Source organism: Rutilus rutilus, assembly GCF_951802725.1.
Source record: "Rutilus rutilus genome assembly, chromosome: 20".
Classification (NCBI taxonomy): domain Eukaryota; kingdom Metazoa; phylum Chordata; class Actinopteri; order Cypriniformes; family Leuciscidae; genus Rutilus; species Rutilus rutilus.
In genome coordinates, this window is record NC_140225.1 from 35,123,212 (window position 1) to 35,143,615 (window position 20,404).

General features: G+C 41.8%; 1 protein-coding gene across 1 annotated transcript; it reads left to right on the plus strand.

Annotated features, from left to right (window-relative positions):
• Positions 1 to 1,958: 1,958 nt before the first annotated feature.
• On the plus strand, positions 1,959 to 20,404 carry LOC311279649 (uncharacterized protein; the record flags this gene model as incomplete). The annotated part of the gene is made up of 16 exons (XM_084391277.1): positions 1,959 to 1,997; positions 2,090 to 2,226; positions 3,432 to 3,580; positions 3,681 to 4,139; positions 6,906 to 7,051; positions 7,734 to 7,824; positions 10,252 to 10,423; positions 10,890 to 10,952; positions 11,659 to 11,836; positions 12,000 to 12,108; positions 13,541 to 13,668; positions 14,825 to 15,022; positions 16,744 to 16,880; positions 18,126 to 18,294; positions 19,228 to 19,318; positions 19,410 to 20,404. The coding sequence occupies 16 exons, from the start codon at positions 1,959 to 1,961 to the stop codon at positions 19,616 to 19,618; spliced, it is 2,475 nt and encodes an 824-aa protein (XP_084247403.1). The 3' UTR covers positions 19,619 to 20,404.

The following is a 20,404-nucleotide window of genomic DNA, read 5'->3' on the forward strand; positions in this document are numbered from 1 at the left end:
TGTTATGAGTTTAATGAAGAACTCCTTCTCGTCTTCTGTTCAAACATACCATGCTGCCTTTAAAGACTGATCGACTTTTACGTACGTCAGGTGACCTGTAAATGCTGTTTCCATTGCAGTTTTGTGAAATATTCTTTTTTCGAATTGCCTGAAAAACCACCTCATGCGAGCGTAAAAATCTTTTTTGTGATTTATGTGAGTTTTTACTGGGCATATTTTCAATTCGCAATTTGAAGGGTAATTGAAACACGGCTACTTACAGACTGGGAAGAGAGGAACTGCAACAATGGAGAATATGGGGAAAATAATCAAGATTCAAGCAGGAAAACCTGCTCTAGTAGAGCCCAAAAACAACATCAAGACTTTGAAAAAGGGCAGTATAGGTCTTCTTTAAAATGAATGTCAAAGGGCCCTATTTTAACGATCTGAAACACAAGTATCAAGCGCAAAACGCAAGTAACTTTGTGGGCGGATCTCGGAACTAAAATGTGTTGGTCTGAAGTAGCTTCATTACTCATAGGTGTGGTTTGGGCGTAACGTGAAATAAACCAATCAGAGCGACATCTCACATTCCCTTTAAGAGCAGGCGCGCTTGTTCCATGGCGGATTGGTATTGTAACGGCAGATTTGCCAGACGCACACCAGGAGCGGTTCACAGCCGAGGAGACCGACGCTCTCGTCAGGGCCGTAAAACACCGAGAAGTGACATTGGGGATGGAGAAACACACCCAAATTAGCTTCGGTAAAACAGGCATATGATAATTTGGGTAAATGTGTAAGCTAGATGTATGCTTTTATAATAAATTGTCTATCAAATCTATCTATCTATTGTAATAATGTATGATTTGCAAAAATGAAAACTGTTGCTTCTGTGTAGATGAGAGAATCAAAGTGTATGCGTGTTGTGCACACGCTACATTGATTATGGCCAAGCATGCGCCCTTAAAATAGCATATGATTAACATGCGCAACGCGCCACTGACTTTAAACTATTTTTTTTCGGTCAGTGACGGAATTGTTTTCTAAACCTGCAAAATAGCATGAGGGAACGTTTGCGCCGGAACACGCCTCCTCTTTGCGCTGAACCGCCCCCGGGAGCGCAAGTTCATTCCCTAGTTAACCGACGTGCGTCTGTGGAGGGAGAAGTCCGCTGTGCGCGGGTGCAAAATAGGAATGATACATGCGTCGGTGTACAAAGTCAATTGCGCTGGGTGCAAGATAGGGCCCTAAGACTTTTCACAGTATATGAGGTAGGCAATGACCAGTTAAAGGGTTAGTTCACCCCAAAATGACATTTTCTCAGCCTCATGTTGTTCCAAAAAAGAATACTTTTTGTGCGCAAAAAAACGAAGATAATGACTTTATTCAACAATTTCTTCTCTTCAATATTAGTCTCCTTCACTGATCACGAAGTAAACACAGTGCAGCGCTTCTAGGTTATTTGTCAGAATGCTGGCTCATTATTGGCCGACGCATGCGTGTGACGCTGACGCAGGAGCAGCCAATAATGAGCACTGTATTTACAACGTAAACAGCATAGGAGACTGATGCAGACGAGAAGAAATTGTTGAATAAAGCCATTATTTTTGTTGTTGTTTTTTTGAGCACAAAAAGTATTCTCGTTACTTCATATAACATTAATGTTGAACCACTGTAGTCAAATGGACTATTTTAACAATGTCTCTACTTCCTTTCTGGACCGTTGCAATGACGTTGCTGTCTATGTGGGGTCAGAAACCTCTCGGATTTCATTAAAAATATCTTAGTTTGTGTTCCGAAGATGAACAAAGGTCTTACAGGTTTGGAACGACATGAGGGAGAGTAACTAATGACATAAATTCCATTTTTGAATGAAATTGTAAACTAACCCTTTAACTAATGATTCCCATCTTCACTATAACTACACGACAGCTGGTAGATTTTGGACACTAACCACTCTTTTACACTTGTAGTACAGCATGGATAAACTGAGTGGTTTCCTTCTGCACATGGCTGGGGTTTGATGTTTGTCTCTACAGCAAAGCAACTACTCATGTCTAAACTTTACCTCTGAATGAGTGTCTTTGCTTCTTCCTCTTGTTTCTTGCAGTCTCAGCACAAATGCATTGTGATCTTTGCGCTGGTGTGCTGCTGTGCTCTCCTGATAGCATTAATATTCTCTGCTGTAGATGTGTGGGGCGATGACGAGGACGGCATCACTGCAGATAACTGTAGCAGAACCTGCCGGTAAGCAAAACTCACCCCTGACACTGACTATTTCCAATTTTGTTGACAACCAGCTTACAACTTCTTGTGACCCACACTTGATATCTGCATTTACACTACAATTGGTGAAACATCCCGAGGTAGACGAACTGACCCGGAAAAGCTAAGGCCAAAAAAACCCGGCCTGCTTAATTTGTGCCAGAACCAGCAGGACCCGGATTCAGCAGCTCTGAAATCTGATCCTGTACCTCCTTTGGGGGATCCCCCATCTCATACACCACGGAAATATATTTGTTTTATGAACATATGTTCAGGAAAATGAAGTATAATAACGATAACTATAAAAACAGTCATTAAGAAGTGGAAGAAAAGCCGCTACAAAGTGATTTGTGCCATGTTTAGTCAATGATTTATTGGAGTTGAGTGCTATTTGCATTTATAACGCATTACAAGCAACATATCATATAGAGAATAAACCTCGATGCACTTCTGTTATGTTGGAAGTGGTTTTCTGAAACTTATGCATGCAAGTCGCTATGGATATTTGAGTCCTCTTTAAATCTTTGCATGCAGAGCTGGCTTTTTCATGTTCTAGCTCATTAGCATGATTGTTAGGTATTACGCATTATATCTTGAGGGTTTTTTCTGTTGTTGGACATCGTTTTATTAAATGCTGTGAGGACTGCTGAGTAGAACTGATGAGTGACGGGGGGTTAAATGGCAGCTATGCTCATCCGTAAACACCTGCAAGCTCCCGTGTGCAAAATGGCTGTGACTATAAACTGCCGACAGACCTTTTGTTGGGCTTAATGCATAATGGCATGGTGTTTTACATGCACAACCGGTCAAAGCGCGTCATTAGGATGTGAAAAACACGCATTTGAACTAATGCAAAACTCAAGATAATCTGCGTTGAGCGCATACAATTTCTATGTTAATTCTGAGAGTATATTTGCATGTCTGTTTCCATCCAGGATTTCTTATGCGCATTTTCAAAATATGCGCGCAATTTCTGTTACCTTTCCTTGCCCCACTAAATTATGTTTTATTTACAAATTTTCGGGAGGAACACGTTCAAATGATGTATCCAATCAGCACGAGAGGAGGCCTACAGTATATACACTCACCTATGTTCCTTGACAGTTTTCAGCATTTGGTCCCACCCATCTGTCACAATGTCAGAGATCGAACTCTTCCCGTCTGATGACGAGTCCCTCCTTTCCCAGGATCCTTCACCACATTCCACTGATGCCAGGAGTCCTCGCGCTCCGCCGGACACTGCAACTGAGTTTCTGGCGCTACCGAATGGACGTCGGCCCATCCGTGCTGTTTCCCGAACTCCTAGACGCCCATCCAACAGTCCCTGCAATGGACAGTGCTGAGTTTACGCTAATCGCTAATCGACGCGGATGTCCATTTCTCTAGGAGAATGAATAAAGCTCAATTATATGACCTGTCTGTTTCCCTACAATCAGCTTTCCCTTCTCCAAAATCCACTCCACCCTTCAAGGTCGCTAACAAAGCGAGCAAGAATCGTCGGGCCCCGACTTCCCGTTCACAAAGAACACCGTCTCCTTCCCTCGCAAGACCGGGCCTTCATTTAGTATCAGGCCGCGGCAGCAGGCTTTCATCAACTCTGGACTACGCCCCAGATTCCACCACTTCCAGGACTCACTCTCCTCTTCCCTCCGCCCAGCTTCACAGATGCCTTATTTTCCTGCCCTGTTTCCCTTTTTCTACCCTCCTTGTTCCTCCCCAGGATCCAGGGGACGACCGAAGCGTGAGGCTGCCTCAGCAAGTGGCCTCAGCCCCGGCCTTTCTTCCTCCTAACACTCTCCCCCAAGCTAGATCTCATTTCACTCTCTCCTCCGGAAAGCCCACCAAACGCTACTGCCTTGGAACCGCCAGCAACATCACAGCACAGATACTCACAGGTACGGATATTGATTTATCTTCCCTATTATTCTTACTCCCTCCTTCTGTTTCAGACTGCCAAATTGACTGTCGTGACTTTTCAGTTACCTTAAAGAATTCAGCCAATAATCCATTATTTTAATTTACTTAATTACTTTCTTTTTCCGAATTTTCCATCGCCTTTAATCGCTATAGCGAAATCATCTGCACCGCATTTCCACATAGGAGATGACAGCTGATTGATTATCTCGCAATAATTGCAGAGCTTGCATTATCTTACGGAGGATCTCACTTTCATACTTACCACAAGCTGTTCTCAGCAAAATGTGCTGTTCCACGTAACATTGGAGTGGTTACCAGACAATTTTCAGGTAAAAAACGCTTAATAATCGATCTCTCAGCCCCGCACAATTCCCCGATCACAAGCAGAAACAGCCTTATCTCTCTCACCTAAGGTGGGCATTCCCTCCATTTTCGAAAATGAAATTCTGGCCCTGAATGAATGTCTGTAAAAATCCTGATTGGAGCATCCCTATAAATTTCCCATTCTACATGATAAAAAGAAGGCTTCAGATAGATTGTATCGTATAGGTTATCATATCGGCAGATACTGCTTCCTGTGATCGACGATTGGTGATCGGCTCCAAAAATCCTGATTGGAGCATCCTTAATAACTGCCAAACACGTTCCCGGGGCCAAAAATCAAATAGCTGACTCTCTCTCGTTTTGCTTTTCAGAAATTCAGGCTGCTGGCACCAGAGATGGACCCAACCCCAGTACCTCATCATCCAGAACTGATATTCCCCTAAACCAACATTTGAAACCCCTTCTTGACACCTCTCTCAACTACATTCTTCAAGCCGTCTCTCCTAGAACCTTACAAACTAACTTGACTGCTTAGAGATGTCCTTTCACCTCACATAAAGCCTGTTTTTTCCACGGTTTTTCTCTTCTCATTATTACCTAATTTGTAACTCATCTAAACATCATTAAAACCTCCAAGCTGTCTCCATTAAGGGTAAAGTAAGCAGAATCCAATTTTTTCATAAACTTATTTTCGGTTCACCCTCTTCCGAAATAACCAATTCACAAACATCCCCTCTTATCAAAGGCATTCAAAGAACCCAACCCACCCACTGAGATGCCAGAAAACCCATAACTCTACACATAATCCCCAAATGTATATCGACTCTCCACCTAGACTACAACTCCATCAATACCACTCGCACAACCGATGTAATGCTTATATTGGCTTTTTTCAGTTTTCTCAGATGCTCAGTACTCGCCATCATGTCCAGCATCAACCCAAAAATCCATCCCACAATTACAGATTTATCAGTGCTAGATGGCAAAACCATCTCTTACTTCATTAAACAAATTAAGACAGACCAAATGAAAAAAGGCCATTTCATTAAAATTTTCAGTCTCCCATCACCAATTCAGCCGTACCAATCCCTTTTAGCCTTCTTACATTTTAGGAGCTCAGTTTCTCTGGTAAATTTTTTCTCCAATGCCGCAGCAGTGATTTCCCCATTTGATGATTCAAGAGCCCTCCCATCCAGCTACAACGCACCATCAGCCCTGCGCTCTGGAATATAAGCAGAGTGGACTGCCATAATATCAATGAAAAACATTACTGCAGGATTCAACGTGTTTACGATTAGAAATGTCAAGCAAATTTCGCTTACGTAGACGATTGTAGCCCGTAGCCGAATCTGTATGCATGAGACTGTCTGAATACCGGCAGAATTCACGTTTTTGTTGTAAAAAGAGACACATTATGCAGAAGTAGGCTATAATTTGCTGTTATGTGTGTGTCTCAGAACCTGCAGTTGCTGTGTGACGCGTGTTTGCTGCGAGCGTATCGTGACGAGCTGGACGCGTTTCGAGAGAAGGCCGTTAAAATCGATTCCCTTTTTTTGGTTTCGAAACTTGTGTTGGGTTGGTCCGATCGATTATTTAATTGATTTTCGAACGTAAAGTGACAGCCCTAATATACACATAGCCGACTCACCTATGTTCCTTGACAGTTTTCAGCATTTCTTCACCACTCCGACTCCTCAATCATGGCTGGTTCCTATCACAGCCAGGGATACAGTTTGGGCCAAAATACAGAGCTCGAAGCCCTCTCGGACAGCATGCCAAAATACGCAAATTACATCAGGAAAGAGAGACTGAAGAACAACATCCAAGACTGTCAAGTCAAGACAGCTTTACTCAAGAAACTGCGCTGTTGTCAGCAAATTCACATCATTCTTCTGAAATTTCAAATGGACTGCAAATCACTGGTGTTCCTTACTTGTAAATCACTTTTGATAAAAGTGTCTGTTAAATGACTATAGGTAAATGTATTGGTGTAAAATACCTGCATAATTGACCTCTGGCTCTTCATCGCCTATATTACAAAGACTTTAATGGAAATTTATTTAAAAAAAATGTGTTTGAATAGATCTGATGGTTGATGTCTACCAATTACATAATAATGTAGTGTTCCCCATCTGTCAGTCACTACAACATTATGCTGAGTTGCTGACTGATAGATGGGCTCCTGCAGGAAGGCGACGCAGCCGCTACACCCTCCAAACGTCCATCGAAGCGGCCCTGATATGGGCGGCCCAGAGATGAGGAAGCTGCTCTGGACCAGGAGGAGGTGAACACACTGCTCATTCCCCCTGAGTGAGAAGGGCCGGGTGGAGAATCTTTTGTTTCTTCTTTGAATCTACTTTCTGTTCCGATACCCACATTTTCAATAAAAGAGCAGTTTCCGTAATCTGTGGGCCATACAGGGCGCAGTCTGACAGTGAACGACTCTATGCTTCCTCTTTTACAGTCCCCCCTTCTACATTCGCCACAAGCCAAGAGGTCGCAGTTTGAGGACGCTTTGCCTCCTCGTGTGTCTCTGGCCCTCCCCTCGCGGGATCCTTGGAGCCAGGTAAGTGTCCACCACACTCACTGCCTCTACTTACGGATACTACGCTTCTGGGTTAGGCACCAGCGCTCCTCCTCGCTGCCCCTCAGCAGGTATGTTGGTTGTCCTCTTGGCGCCGCCACCGCGGAGCCTGGCTAGCACTTCCCAGCCCATCCCGCTGGCTCTTGGTGACAATCAGACTCGGCTATGTGATTCAGTTCACCAGGCATCTTCCCAGGTTCAGCGGCGTCCTCTTTACCTCAGTCGCAGGCAAAGATTGCGGAATTGCGGTCCTGCTGGCAGAAGAGCCTGTCCCTCCAGCCAAAAATGAAGACAGGGTTTTACAGCCCTTACTTTATTAAACCCTAGAAAGGCAGTGGGTTACGGCGAATCTTGGATCGGCTAGTCTTAAACTTTCTGCTTATGCAGAAACACATCTTCACGTGCATTCATCCTCAAGGTTGGTTCCCAGTAATCGACCTGAAGGATATGTACTTCCACGTCTCAGTTCTTCCTCAACACAGACCGTTTCTTCGGTTTGCTTTGAGGGTCAGACATACCAGTACAAGGTCCTCCCCTTTGGGCTGTCCCTGTCTCCCTACTGCTTTCCCGAAGTCACGGAGACTGCTCTTGCATTTGCATTCTAAACTATTTCGACAACTGGCTCATTCTTGCTCAATCTCAAGATCTGTTGTGCGGACACAAGGACCTGGTGCTCATGAACCTCAGCCATCTAGGGCTTTGGGTCAACTGGGAAAAGATCAAGCTCTCCCCTGTGCAGAGCATCTCTTTTCTCGGTATGGAGTAGGACTCTGTCAACATGATGAAGCGTGCACAGTCAGTGCTAAACTGCCTGAATATGTTCAGGGGAAAACAGCATTTCCCCTGAAGCAAGGCTCCTTGGTCACCCCACTCGGGTTGATGCGTATGAGACCGCTTCAGCACTGGCTACACGTTGTTGTTACAGCAGATGCCTCCAGAATGGGTTGGGGCGCTGTATGCAAAGGGCACGCAGCCTTGGGCCCTGGATGGGACCTCGACTGCAGTGGCACATCAACTGCCTTGAGTTGTGCTGGTCTGGACAATCCCAACACTACGACAGTTGCATATATCAGCTGCCAACAGGGCTGTACGTTCACTTTTTTTGCACATGGCACTGGTGCTATAGTGGATGAGAGTTTTGTAGCACAGGCCAAACAGTTGTAGCACAAGTAGAGGGGTGGGCAAAAATAACATATCATGATTGTTTTCAGGAAAATCACAAATCATGATTTTATGCCCTTGTATCCGAGCTGCACCAATCACAGGGGGTTATCTGATATAGGCGGGCCAGAGGAGAGATGACGACAGCGCTGTGACGTCGAAGTCATTAGTAAACATTGCAAGATGGCTATGGATGACCACCAGTTGTTTGAAACGACTTTGGCCGCTACAATGAACGAGTTAGACTTGGCTTTTTCTCTAAAACAGGAACAGAAGACGGCGCTCGAATCCTTCCTTTGCAAGAAGGGCGTTTTTGCTGTTTTGCCGACCGGATACGGCGAGAGTTTAATCCACCAGTGAGCTCCGCTGGTAGCTAAGCGATAACTTGTTGTGATTGGTCGTAGTGTTATCCAATTGCGTGCAGTGAGATTTTCAAATGCATGCTTGGTGTCGCCCCTCGAGCTGGCCGATCTTCATTAGTCGATGCCAGACCATTAATCTTTCAGATTTAGGTCTGAATTTCCAGGCTAGTATTTAACAGTAGCATTCAAGAAATGTAATGAACAATTATATAAATAAAACGCTATATACACTTCACTGTATAAATTATACATTGATTCTCATTAAAGATACTGTATTGAAGTGCTTCAGTCAAGAGTAGTGAGTGATTTTCTCTTTTTTTTTTTTTCTTTATTAACATTAAAGGGATAGTTCACCTAAAAATGAAAATTCTGTCATCATTTACTCACTCTCAAGTTGTTTTAAACCTGATGTTTATGTTGAACATAAAACCTTTTGAAGAATACATAACCAAACAGTTGCTGGTCCTCAATTATTTTATTTTTTTCGTACTATGGAAGTCATTGGGGACCAGCGTTCTGTTAATACCCACATTCTTCAAAATATCTTCTTTTGAGTCAAGCACAAGAAAGAAGTGAATACAGGCTTGGAACAACATGAGAGTGAGTAAATCATGACCAATTATTTTGAGGTGAACTATCCCTTTAAGGACAAGCGAGAGCATGTTTGCTTGGTGCTGTCACTTTAAGACCTGCACGCATCTAGAAACAGACACCAGTTAACTCGAATCCGATTTTCTCTCAACTGTTTTCGTTCACTTTAGACATAACCAACTGTGTTTATGTAAACCTTGTATGTATTTGGCAGTATTAGCACAATCAGACGCGAAAGATAAAGTCCAGTTTGGCGCTGTTTGACAGTGTGTGCGCGCTTCAGAAAAAGTGAATCATGTCAGAACAGAACGGCAATTAAATGTTTACCCGACAAAGCTTTAAAGCACGAGCATATATAATAATGAACTTTTGTGATTGTGAATAAGTGCAATGTCCTGTGAGTGTAACTCAACCGCTGCATTTACATGTGATGTGAATGTACGTCGAGTTTTACAGTATTGGGACTGAGGCGCCAGAACTGATAGAATGTGCGCTGTACGATACTGCCATATTTCTTCAAAAGCAGATCGTGGAGACATTAAATCATCCACGATCAAAAATCATGATATCGCATAAGCACAAGAACGACATGTCTGAAAACAAACACAAGTAACGGAGTTTACAAAACTGTATCGCACGCGTGCTACTGTGGTACATTTCTTCATCGCACAGACCTATCTTTTCATAGGTCATATATGTCGCACTGTACAGCCCTGGCCAAGGCGGTCTGGTCTGAAGTCATAACTTTGTAAATATTTTAACAAAATTAATCAAAGCAGTCTAGTTCGCCTGTATTTGCTGTTAAAATCGCAGTGTCATTTATGCACCACTAGGGGTGCCAAACGAAAGCACAAAAACAATATTAATAGAATTTTTGTAGTTGATGTATTTAAAAAAAAAAAGCCTGAGACTGTGAGCCGTACTCATGGCACATAATCCTTCTTCAATTGTATGGTCTTGATTATAAGGGTTTGTAAAGATATGATTTAGAGAGAGTATTGATTTTGAGCTATTTAGTGTTGGACAGAGTGTGGGTCATGTGACCTTTTAAGATATTCTCTTACACAGATTCAGTATGCAGGCCCTGTAACAGGATAGGAATGTTGATCAAATCCACAGGGTTTAGCAGCAGAAAAGACATTAGCAGAGGCTTCTTCTCATCTGAGGACACTTTCAGAATAAGACAGAAGTTAAGTCCCTCTGGGGCCACTAATGATGCTTTAAGTGTTGGAGTGATGTGGTAATGCACAACTGGGATCGCAGTAAATCTCATTTCCCGAAGTCAGTCTGGGACCTTGAACAGCCAACATACTTAACCACTAGACTACCACAACTCTCTTGAGAATTCTGTTTATTCTGTTTTAGCATCTATTGTCTGCAATTATTTTGCAGTTTGGAAAGATAAGGTGTAAAATTAAGGCTGTGACAGCCATGATCATGAGTTTTATATAATTTTGTTTTCATTATGGAGGGTAATCTGTACTTTTGCTAAACAAATTCACACTGCACCACTTTATGACTATAACATGTTTCATGTAACCATTGTGTTTTACTCAAATCGGATTTTAATTTAGAGACAATAAAACCGAGGCATTAGTGTCATTTAGGAGAACATGTTGACTTTGCAGGGGCTCCACCTTTCCCAGGATCTCCCACCGGATTTTGCCAAATAGGGAATGATGCTACTGATTTCTACGCTTCTCAAGCCCACGTGACCAGGACACTTGCTTAAGGCAATGCTGGCAAGCCACCATAATACATACAGTTATGTATGTATGAGTGTGTTCATTATCAGTGTTCACCCTATTACTGTATTGCATTTTTTCCCATTAGTGTACAGTATATGCCGACCTCTTTTGTGTTTGTAGGCCTTCTGTGTCTTGTCATCAAGGTGTTTTGTTTCTCATTGATCTGTGTATTCCATGTCTGTGTGATCTGATTCTGTCTGTTGTAGCCAGATAAAGATTTAATGTGCTGAATCACTGTCAGGATGATAAATAAACATCTGACTTTGTAGTCAATCTAGCAAGTGTTTGAATTAAATTGTGTACACATTAGTGGCAATCATTTATCCACACCTGGTTGTTAAGTCTCACCGTTTCCGTGTCCAAACACCCCTTCAGATCCCAAAAGCAAATAAGCATATACACCAATATTGCTACCGGAAAAAAAAACAAACATGTTCCTATTAAGTTGGCCACACATTGATTCATATGGCTGTTGAAATAGTATTCTTGAAACAAAGTGGAGGCTTAGACCCGGATACAGTATTATCACAACTTAACAAGCGGATATTAAAGCTCACACCCACATAACCCTGTGCAAAATAAAATAACAAACACATCTGACAAATACTAGCATTTATTGTTGCTAATCTCCACACCTGGGTAAATGGTTACACCTCGTAATTAGAGGGAAAGTTATACAGTGCTAAAATATGCCTTCAGTTGAATGTCGATCCTCTTGTGTTCACAGTGTTGTGCTTGTGGAGAACATTCCAGAAGATCTGTCCATTCCATATAAGGACACAGTTTCACTGAGCGCCGGTCTTCACGAGCTGCTGGATAAAGCGCGGCGATCTGTTGAGATTGTGTCTCCATGGTGGGCACTGAACTCCACCAAGTCCGGATCAAATCTTCCTCAGGCCAAACAGGTGACAGTCAACATACAACACATTTACTGATTACGTCTAGGAACTTTCCTGGTTATGCAGATAACTGTACAATGACTGAATGGAGAACGTTGAGTGTATTCCAGAGAGTTTCTCCTAAAGAGAGTTGGATTAGGGAGAGACCTGTGCCTTCTGTCGTCCTCAGGGTCAGATCTTACTCCATCAGCTGATGCGTTTGCGGTCTCGGTCGGTCAGTTTGAGGGTGGCCAGCGGACTTACCGATTCCTCAGAGCTCAAGGCACTCACTCGGAGTGGTGAGTAGATGAAGTTATTTGACATCCACTGTCTAGCACAACCATCTTTTAAGACTCTCTGTGTTTGGACCCAATTGTAAAGAAGTCTTTGTAAAGTCACCTGTGTAAAGGTGCAGGAATTCATTAATAACTCTACATGAATAGGAAACACTCTATAATCATTAAACCCGCAAACAAGTCCAAATGACATAAAACACTGCAAAGAAACCAAGAGAAATTTAATAGAGCAACAAAGAAACCAATAAAGCACCAAAAGTGAGTGCCTACTGTTTTTAAGAGCACTCCCGGTGTTTCCACATCTCACAGTTCCCAGTGGATCTTCCTTGAGCTTTGTCCTGCTCAGATTCTCCTGGCCCTCATCTACTCAAAGTAGACAAGTGCAACAACAGGCTTTGAAACCCTAGGAAGGACCACTGGATACTCTGGGAACTGGGACTACTGGAGGCTTGGGAGAAGTACTTGACTTGGTAAAGATAACTGGGGCTCATAGGAGACAGATGGTATGATAGGGGACACTGGAGGTTTTGGCTCTGGAGACTTCATAGAAAACTTGAGACAAATAAAAAACTTCTGAACTGGAATCTTACGGTCCTTGCGCACTGAGTCAGAAATTTCCGTGCGTTTCAAAAATAAATACGACCTCACATTGTGTCAATCACGTTTACACACTGCCTCCGAAACCTTCGTCCGAAATAAAAGCATTCGGATCCGGTTAAATTCTCTGCGTTTTTCGCATCCGTAGCTCAAGCATTTTGAGAGGTGTTTTGACAATTCAGAGCCACCGTACAAGCGAACGCAAAAGTCCAGAATGGCATCTGACATGGTGATCCACTTCGTCTCGCATCACAAACCACCGTATGACAAACAAAGTGCGGAATATAAAGACTCATCAAACTGAGCCACTGACATCCTGAGGTAAACTTTGAATCGCTCGGGATAATCCCGCAGCTCCTTGATAGGGAGGTGGAACTCTCCTTCCTCTCTACGCAATCTCAGGATTGGATGGACCCAATATTTCCTCTATCTTTTTCTCTTTTTAAGAGGAGAGAGGACAACAAAATCATCCTCCATTTTGTATTGCTTCGCGAATTTCTTGTCCGGTAACTTAAAAATTGAGTAGCCAAATTGGCCAGTGAGTGAAAAAGTTAATTTCAAACCCTGTGTGTGATTATTGGGTCTGTTGGGCTTATCCAGTAATAAATAAAAAAGCACTAAAAATGTATTTCATATACAGTAAGTCAGTTTTGGGTTTAGAATGGGGAAAAAAAGTGAAAATCATTAAAGTATAACTGCGTCTTGTCATGAAATAGTCTGTATTTTGTCACACTTGGTGCCCCATACTTTTATAACTTGAGCACCTTGTGTGAAAAATATTGAGAACGCTTGCCATTGGTTATTCAACAGAGTGACTGTTTGTTCATTGGCCAATCAGGTGCAGACGTGCATTACCTGAACATGACAGCCCTCAGTAGAGGTCAGCTGAACTCCTCCTTCTGGCTGGTGGACCGGACGCACATGTACATCGGCAGTGCCGGCATGGACTGGAGATCGCTCTCTACGGTAAAGAAGAGCTCTATACTCACGTGCAAAGCTATAGATGTCCCTGTGTTTACCTGGATGGCAATAGTCTGGATATTAAAACAATGTAAACTTAAAGGGGTGGTTGAATATGATTTCACTTTTCTAACTTTAGTTAGTGTGTAATGTTGCTGTTTGAGCAGAAACAACATCTGTAAAGTTACGACGCTCAAAGTTCAAAGCAAAGGGACATATTTTCTTTTAAAGAAATTACTTTTTAAGGACTACAACAAACGGCTGGTAGGAACTACACGACATTCCTCCCGGGTTAGTGACATCACCAACCCTAAAATTTACATTAACCCCGCCCCCGGAGCACGATTCATCGATTATCAAGACAGAATATGCTAATCAATGACTATAAGATACTAAGCATAAGCTACATAAATTCATCTACTAACCATTCAGAAACGTTGTCTACATGTTGTCACTTCTTCTCGAGTCTCTCCTTCATTCTGACTTCGGTTTGAACATAAAAGGCTAAACGTTTTTGAAATTTACAGTGCATGTCTGTGTGAGGTAAAAGGACACAAGCTCTTGAAGCTCCGCCCCCTGTGCCGGGAGCAGCAGCTCATTTGCATTTTAAGCAACAGGCACAAAAACTGTGCGTTTTTGCTCACCCTCAAAAAGTGACAACTTTAACATGCTATATAAAAATATCTGTGAGGTATTTTGAGCTAAAACTTCACACACACACTCTGGGAACATCAGAGATTTATTTTACATCTTGTGAAAAGGGCATTTTACCACCCCTTTAAATAATAATATGTTACAGTAAAAGCCTGAATAAGGCTTTTGTTTTGATGTTGAATATGGTTGAAAACGGCATTGTGCTGTACTTGGAACATAACCCTGTTTTGAAGTTTTGTGGCATTATTGAACCATTTTCCTGCACTGAAGCTAAACTGTAAAGCTCTGTCCCTGATGAGGGTGGGCTGAATAACAAATAGCAATAATGCATTTCTGTTACATTAAACATTGCAAGTATTGTACTGTACATTTTTTGAATTCACTCCACTTCTACATGTTGCTTTACTAAGTTTATTTAGTCCATTTGGTTATTGTAATGTAATGTGTGTGACGGCATGTTCTTCCTGGTGTTTGGTCTGGAGAGTGAGGTGACGTGTTATTTCTACAGATGAAGGAGTTTGGCATCATCATTCACGACTGCAGCTGTCTGGTGTTGGACCTGCACCGGATATTCAGCCTTTACTGGCAACTGCAATATAAAGACTTTCTGCCGTCAATATGGTCGAAGAGACTGACCGCACTGTACAACAAAGAAGGGGTCCTGGATCTGAGGCTGAACGACACTAAAGCAGAAGCATACATTTCTGTGAGTCGAGTCGAGCCAGAAAAATCCCAGAACACGGAAATGATCCTTCATTTGATTTGCTTCACTGTAATGATGCTTTATTTGTTTGTTAGTGCAGGCGCACTACAGTCTAGAGCGGGTTAGATATGCAAGATTAATGAGGTTTGTTTTCTGTGCCATTTATGAAAGAGAGATTTGCTATTATAGATTTACAGATAAAGGTCTCCCTTGCCTAATATCCTGTTCAATCAATGAAGTCCTCACAGAAAATGAACAAGAAGCGTTTTTTCATCAACATGATGGCCACAGTCAGTCAGGCTTCAGCTTCACTCTTACTGTGACGTGTGATATATGTCAGAGGAGAGAATGATGAAGTATTGCCTCTCTCGGGGTCATGCATTGAACACACTCTGAATAAGAACGCCACACGAGAGTTAAAGTCCCCCTGTGGGGAAGATCCAGCTTTTAATGTTGTTTATGTGTCTATGTGGTGTTTTTAATATGCTTTAAGACAAAGCATGTGTAAGTTCATAAGTCGACACCATTGCTGAGTATTTCCTCCTTAAAACTGCAGTGAACCAAAGACAGTCTCAAACACACGCTTTGAAATCGCTGGTGTTTCTGACGTCACAAACTACCTTGTAACCAATCAGATCAACGTGTGATCGTCAACCAGTGGATCTCTGAGCTGAGCGAGTGAGTGGAGGCGGGGCTCATTTGCGTATTCATAGAACCGCGCATACTAAATGAGGCAAGGGTGTCGAGTTACATTCAAGATATTATAAAGCATGAAGAAATTTTTTTCATGGAAAAAAACATTTAAATATGTCATTTTGGTGATAAAAGATGAGTTTTAAAGGAGTCATAACCTGCAATTTTCACTTTTCCACGAGAATCAATGTATGTTATGATCGACTAACGATTATACACTGGCCGGGAAGCCGATATTTAAAAGTGAAGCGTTTGTTTACCTCAGGGTAAATAAACCAGCGCGCGTGCACGCCCACTCAAATACGAGATTTTGATTTCAGCTCCCTCTTGACGTCATGAGGTAGTAGGATATACCATATATGGACACCGCAGCAGGAAGCCCCCCCTTCCCCTCTCCCCCTCATATTCAGTTCAGTCGAGAAAGATGGAGAAACCGAGTGCACACCGGACTTGCTCTGTGGTTGATTGCCATAAAAAACATGTAAATGTGTTTTATCTCCCAAAATCGGACGAAACTATCAGGGACCAGTGGATGAAATTCATTTTTAATGACGCTGTCCCAACAACCCTTTCAACTGGCGTGCAGAGCCATGTAGAGCGTCCACGACAGCCAAAACATCGCATTGATCTCGCGAGACAATAATGCCTTCAGAAATAAGGGTAAAAGTAGGTCTGTGTTTATTTTTTTTCCACTTTTCTTTTTTAGAAGGGCCTGAAAGACTATAATACAGCAGTAGGTATCCAATGTAATACTAGGTTATGACTCCTTTAAGGGATAAAATGATTGCCTACAGGGGGACTTAAAGGTCTCGTGTAGTGCATGTTTGGTGGAGACTCTTCCTTGAGCTTTAGCCCAGTGTTGATCATAGTTTTCCTGTGCATATTTTTCTAACCTCACTGTATGTAAATAAACTGCAAATATTAGGACTGAATAAAGTCCTACACTGGGTTACGCCAGTGAAAGTGAGAGAGGAGAAAGCTGCAAAACATGATTCCATTTATGGATTTTTCCCCATCGTTTGTTGTGCTAGAGTTCTCCAGATGTTTTCTGCCCAAAAAACCGGACGAAAGACATCGAGGCCATTAAAAGCGTCATTCAGGAGGCCAAGACCTTTATCTACATCTCCATACCCGACTATTTACCAATGCTCAACCGCAGCAAACCCAAGTGAGTCCTGTTAAACAATGGCTGACCAATAATATCTGCTATAATATACAGTCAAACCAAACATTATTCAGACACCAGATATAATTGTTGATATTGTTTCACTAGTATGTGCAGGACACTATAGTTAATTTATGTAAGTGAGGAGAGCAAAATAAAGTAAACTGTGACATATTACACCCAAACACTCTTCATCCAGAGACTACCAGTGACATTTATACACATTTGGGAGAAAGAATGATTGGGACACTTTGAGCTGATCATGTTTTGCTGAAGTGTTTTGTCTTTAATTGCTAATGCTCTTTTTACACACAGACTGAACACAATGAAGCATTGCTTGGTGATTGGTTGAGCTAAACTGGTATTATCTAATGGTGTAGTTAAATTTAACAGCTGACAGATATTCAACATAATTCATTTGTGGACAAAACCAGTCAAATATCAACTGAGTTCATAACTCTGAGTTCTTGTCATGTTTTATTACCATTTTCTAAACTATAGCGAATAAACTGATAATGTGAGAAGTGTTGAAGGTGTGTGAATACATTTTGTTTTGACTGTAAATCAGTGATTTATATGACGCTTGCAAAGAAAGGGATTCTGTCAGAATACATGGCTGGAATATTCCCATCAGATGAGCTAGTCACAGCACAACCATTCCGGCTAACAGGGAACGTTCTGTAAAAGTTATAAACAAACATTCTTCTAGTAACATTCGTTCAAAGTTTAATAATGTTCTGAAAACATCAGCACAAAAACATTATTTTTACATTGTTCTTTTTCTGAAACGTTTTAGTTGGACTTACATTTAACGTTTTTTAAATGTTTGCTTGACATCAAAGACTGGATATGTTCATTACACACTTATAAGAGCCCTCAAAAGAGACGCTGGCAAAAGACAAGTTCCTGGAACAATATTCCTGTCTGAAAATTTAGTCCTAACCTTATCCCTATCCCTAAACCTAACCCTAACCGTAACCTATCCCTAAGGGAAAAGGAAATAATAGGGGAATCACACTGATGTAGAAGCACCTAATCCTGGTTGTAAGACTAAACTTGACATAAACTGTAAACTTGCCTCTCAAATCTGATTGGTCGATTGGAATGTTGTTCCAGGATCATGTTGAACTTGTGAAATCACGTTCACCTGCAATATAATAAGAGATGGCATGTACCATGCAGCAGTTCTAATGTGATCGTGCTTCATTTATACCGGTTCTGTTCATGTTTGCTCTGTGTTCTTCACAGGTACTGGTCACAGATCGACAACATGCTCCGAGAAGCCCTGGTTCTGAAGGGAAAGCTGGAGGTGCGAGTGCTGATAAGCTGTGGGACCGAGACCGAGCCGCTGACGCGCAACTTTCTGTGGTCTCTGAAAGCGCTGTGTGTGGAGTCGCTCACATGCTCACTGGAGGTGGTGAGTGTGTGTGTTCAGCACAGTTAACACATTCACATGGCAAAGGCTATTATTGTGAAAGACTCATTCATCATCATGCCAGTAGGTGGCGACAAGTGGCTGTCATTAAATCAAACAATTCATTCAAAATGCTGATTCGGTCATGAACCAAAGAAGTTCTGAGTACACACTAAACTGAAAACACGTGCACACTTAAAGAAATACAGTAAAAAAAATGGCTGCTGTGGTCGCAAGAAATTTACCGTAAAAAATACGGTAGCAACATTTTAGGTTTTATAGACTTACCTTAGTTTTACAGTAAAAAAACATATTTCATTATCTGAAATAATGTTAATTTACCAACCTATTTTTAAGTACTTATATCTGTATTGTACCATTGTAATACACTGTCAACCACCAATCACAGTAGAGACGAGAGTCACATGATGATCCAAAGCTCATCAAACAGCTTTTCCACAAGAGAGTAAATGCTGGTATACAGAACTGAACAGTGTCACACACACACACACACACACATACACTAAACACCATCAAGGTAACACGCATGACATTTAAAAATGCAATAAACATTAATTTAACAACATTAAATGTAACATAAACCCTAATGTACATAACTGATTAGAAAACAAATGATTAAGAAACTTAGTTATTTCAACAAAAATACATCAAATGTGAAGTGTCACGCAGGGAATTGTGGGTTTTTCACTGTAAATTATACAATGACTTGTTCTTTTTCACGTCCAAAAACTACGGTATCGTACTGTAAAATGACATTACATTTACTGTTAGATCTGTCACAGTTATTCACCGTATATAGTGCGGGAACTTTCTGTCGACCAATTAACAGTTTTTAACCGTAGCATTTTTACAGCCTTTTTACCGTTAAAATCACAATAATTTTCTACACAGTGAACTGTGTTGTTGTTCTCGCAGAAGTTCTTCGTTCCCCGTGAGCAGAGCGATGGACGTCTCTCCAGAATCAACCGCAGCAGATTCATGGTGACCGACAGCTCTGTGTATCTCGGTGAGAACCGCCGCTGATAAGGACATGTTCACTGATGAACAGGGGATGGTGTTTAAGGCTTCTCCTCCTAAACCATGTTTCTGGGCCCTAGGGAACTTAAACTGGGTGGGGAAGGAGATCGGCTTCAGCGCCGGTGTCGGTGTGGTGATCCGGCAGCGTCTCACCGGGAACATCACTGTGGTGGAGCGGATGAAAGCTGTGTTTGAGCGAGACTGGCATTCCCACTACAGTAAAGCCCTGGATCCAGACCAGATCCCAGTATGCAGCACACACACAGTCAAAGACAACACCAGCGTCTGAACACACACACACACACCATAAACTCGTCAATGCATATCGGCTGTTTCTTTTGCACTTTGAGTTCAAACAGCTTTCAGCAAAGCAAGGCATTCATGCTATCTGATCATGTTTTGTACGGTAATCTGTGTTTTGCTACTGTTTGCCCATTCTCTCCACCGATGTTAGCGATGCGATCAGACTCACAGCTGCTATCTCTGTCCTCCGTCGCTCGACGTGCCGTGTTCTGCCTCCGAGAGAGCGATGAATGGAGTGAGGAAATGAAAGGGAAGGTTGTTGTGAAAGACGCTCGGCTGGACACACACACACACACACACACACACATCTTAATGCCACGTGGAAACAGGGCCTTTGCTTTGAGATGTTTGCCTCTGCGTAAGTGTTGCACTGAGACTTTTAATCTAAAAAATAGTTTCTACCTTTAACTATTAAACAATGTTTTATCAGTCTGACTCACTTTGTAGCATACAAGATCTACTATGCATTATCAAGCACTGTATTTGAGATTATTACATTTTTAAATGCAGGTTTACAAGATCTTTCTACAGATTTTCATATTTCATCTTGTTTTAGCTGTTTTAGATACATTTAAAGTCAAATATTATCAGAGCTTTATTCTAATTTTCACATGCATGTTGATTGAATGCATGTTGAAATATATGCTGGTAAATAAGCTGTTGATTTATTTGTACTTTGTATTTTAAAAACATCAGGACTGTCCTTCAGTGAACATGTATTTTCCTTCTATTTTGTGTTAGAAATAATAAAAGGAAATATGATTTGAATGAT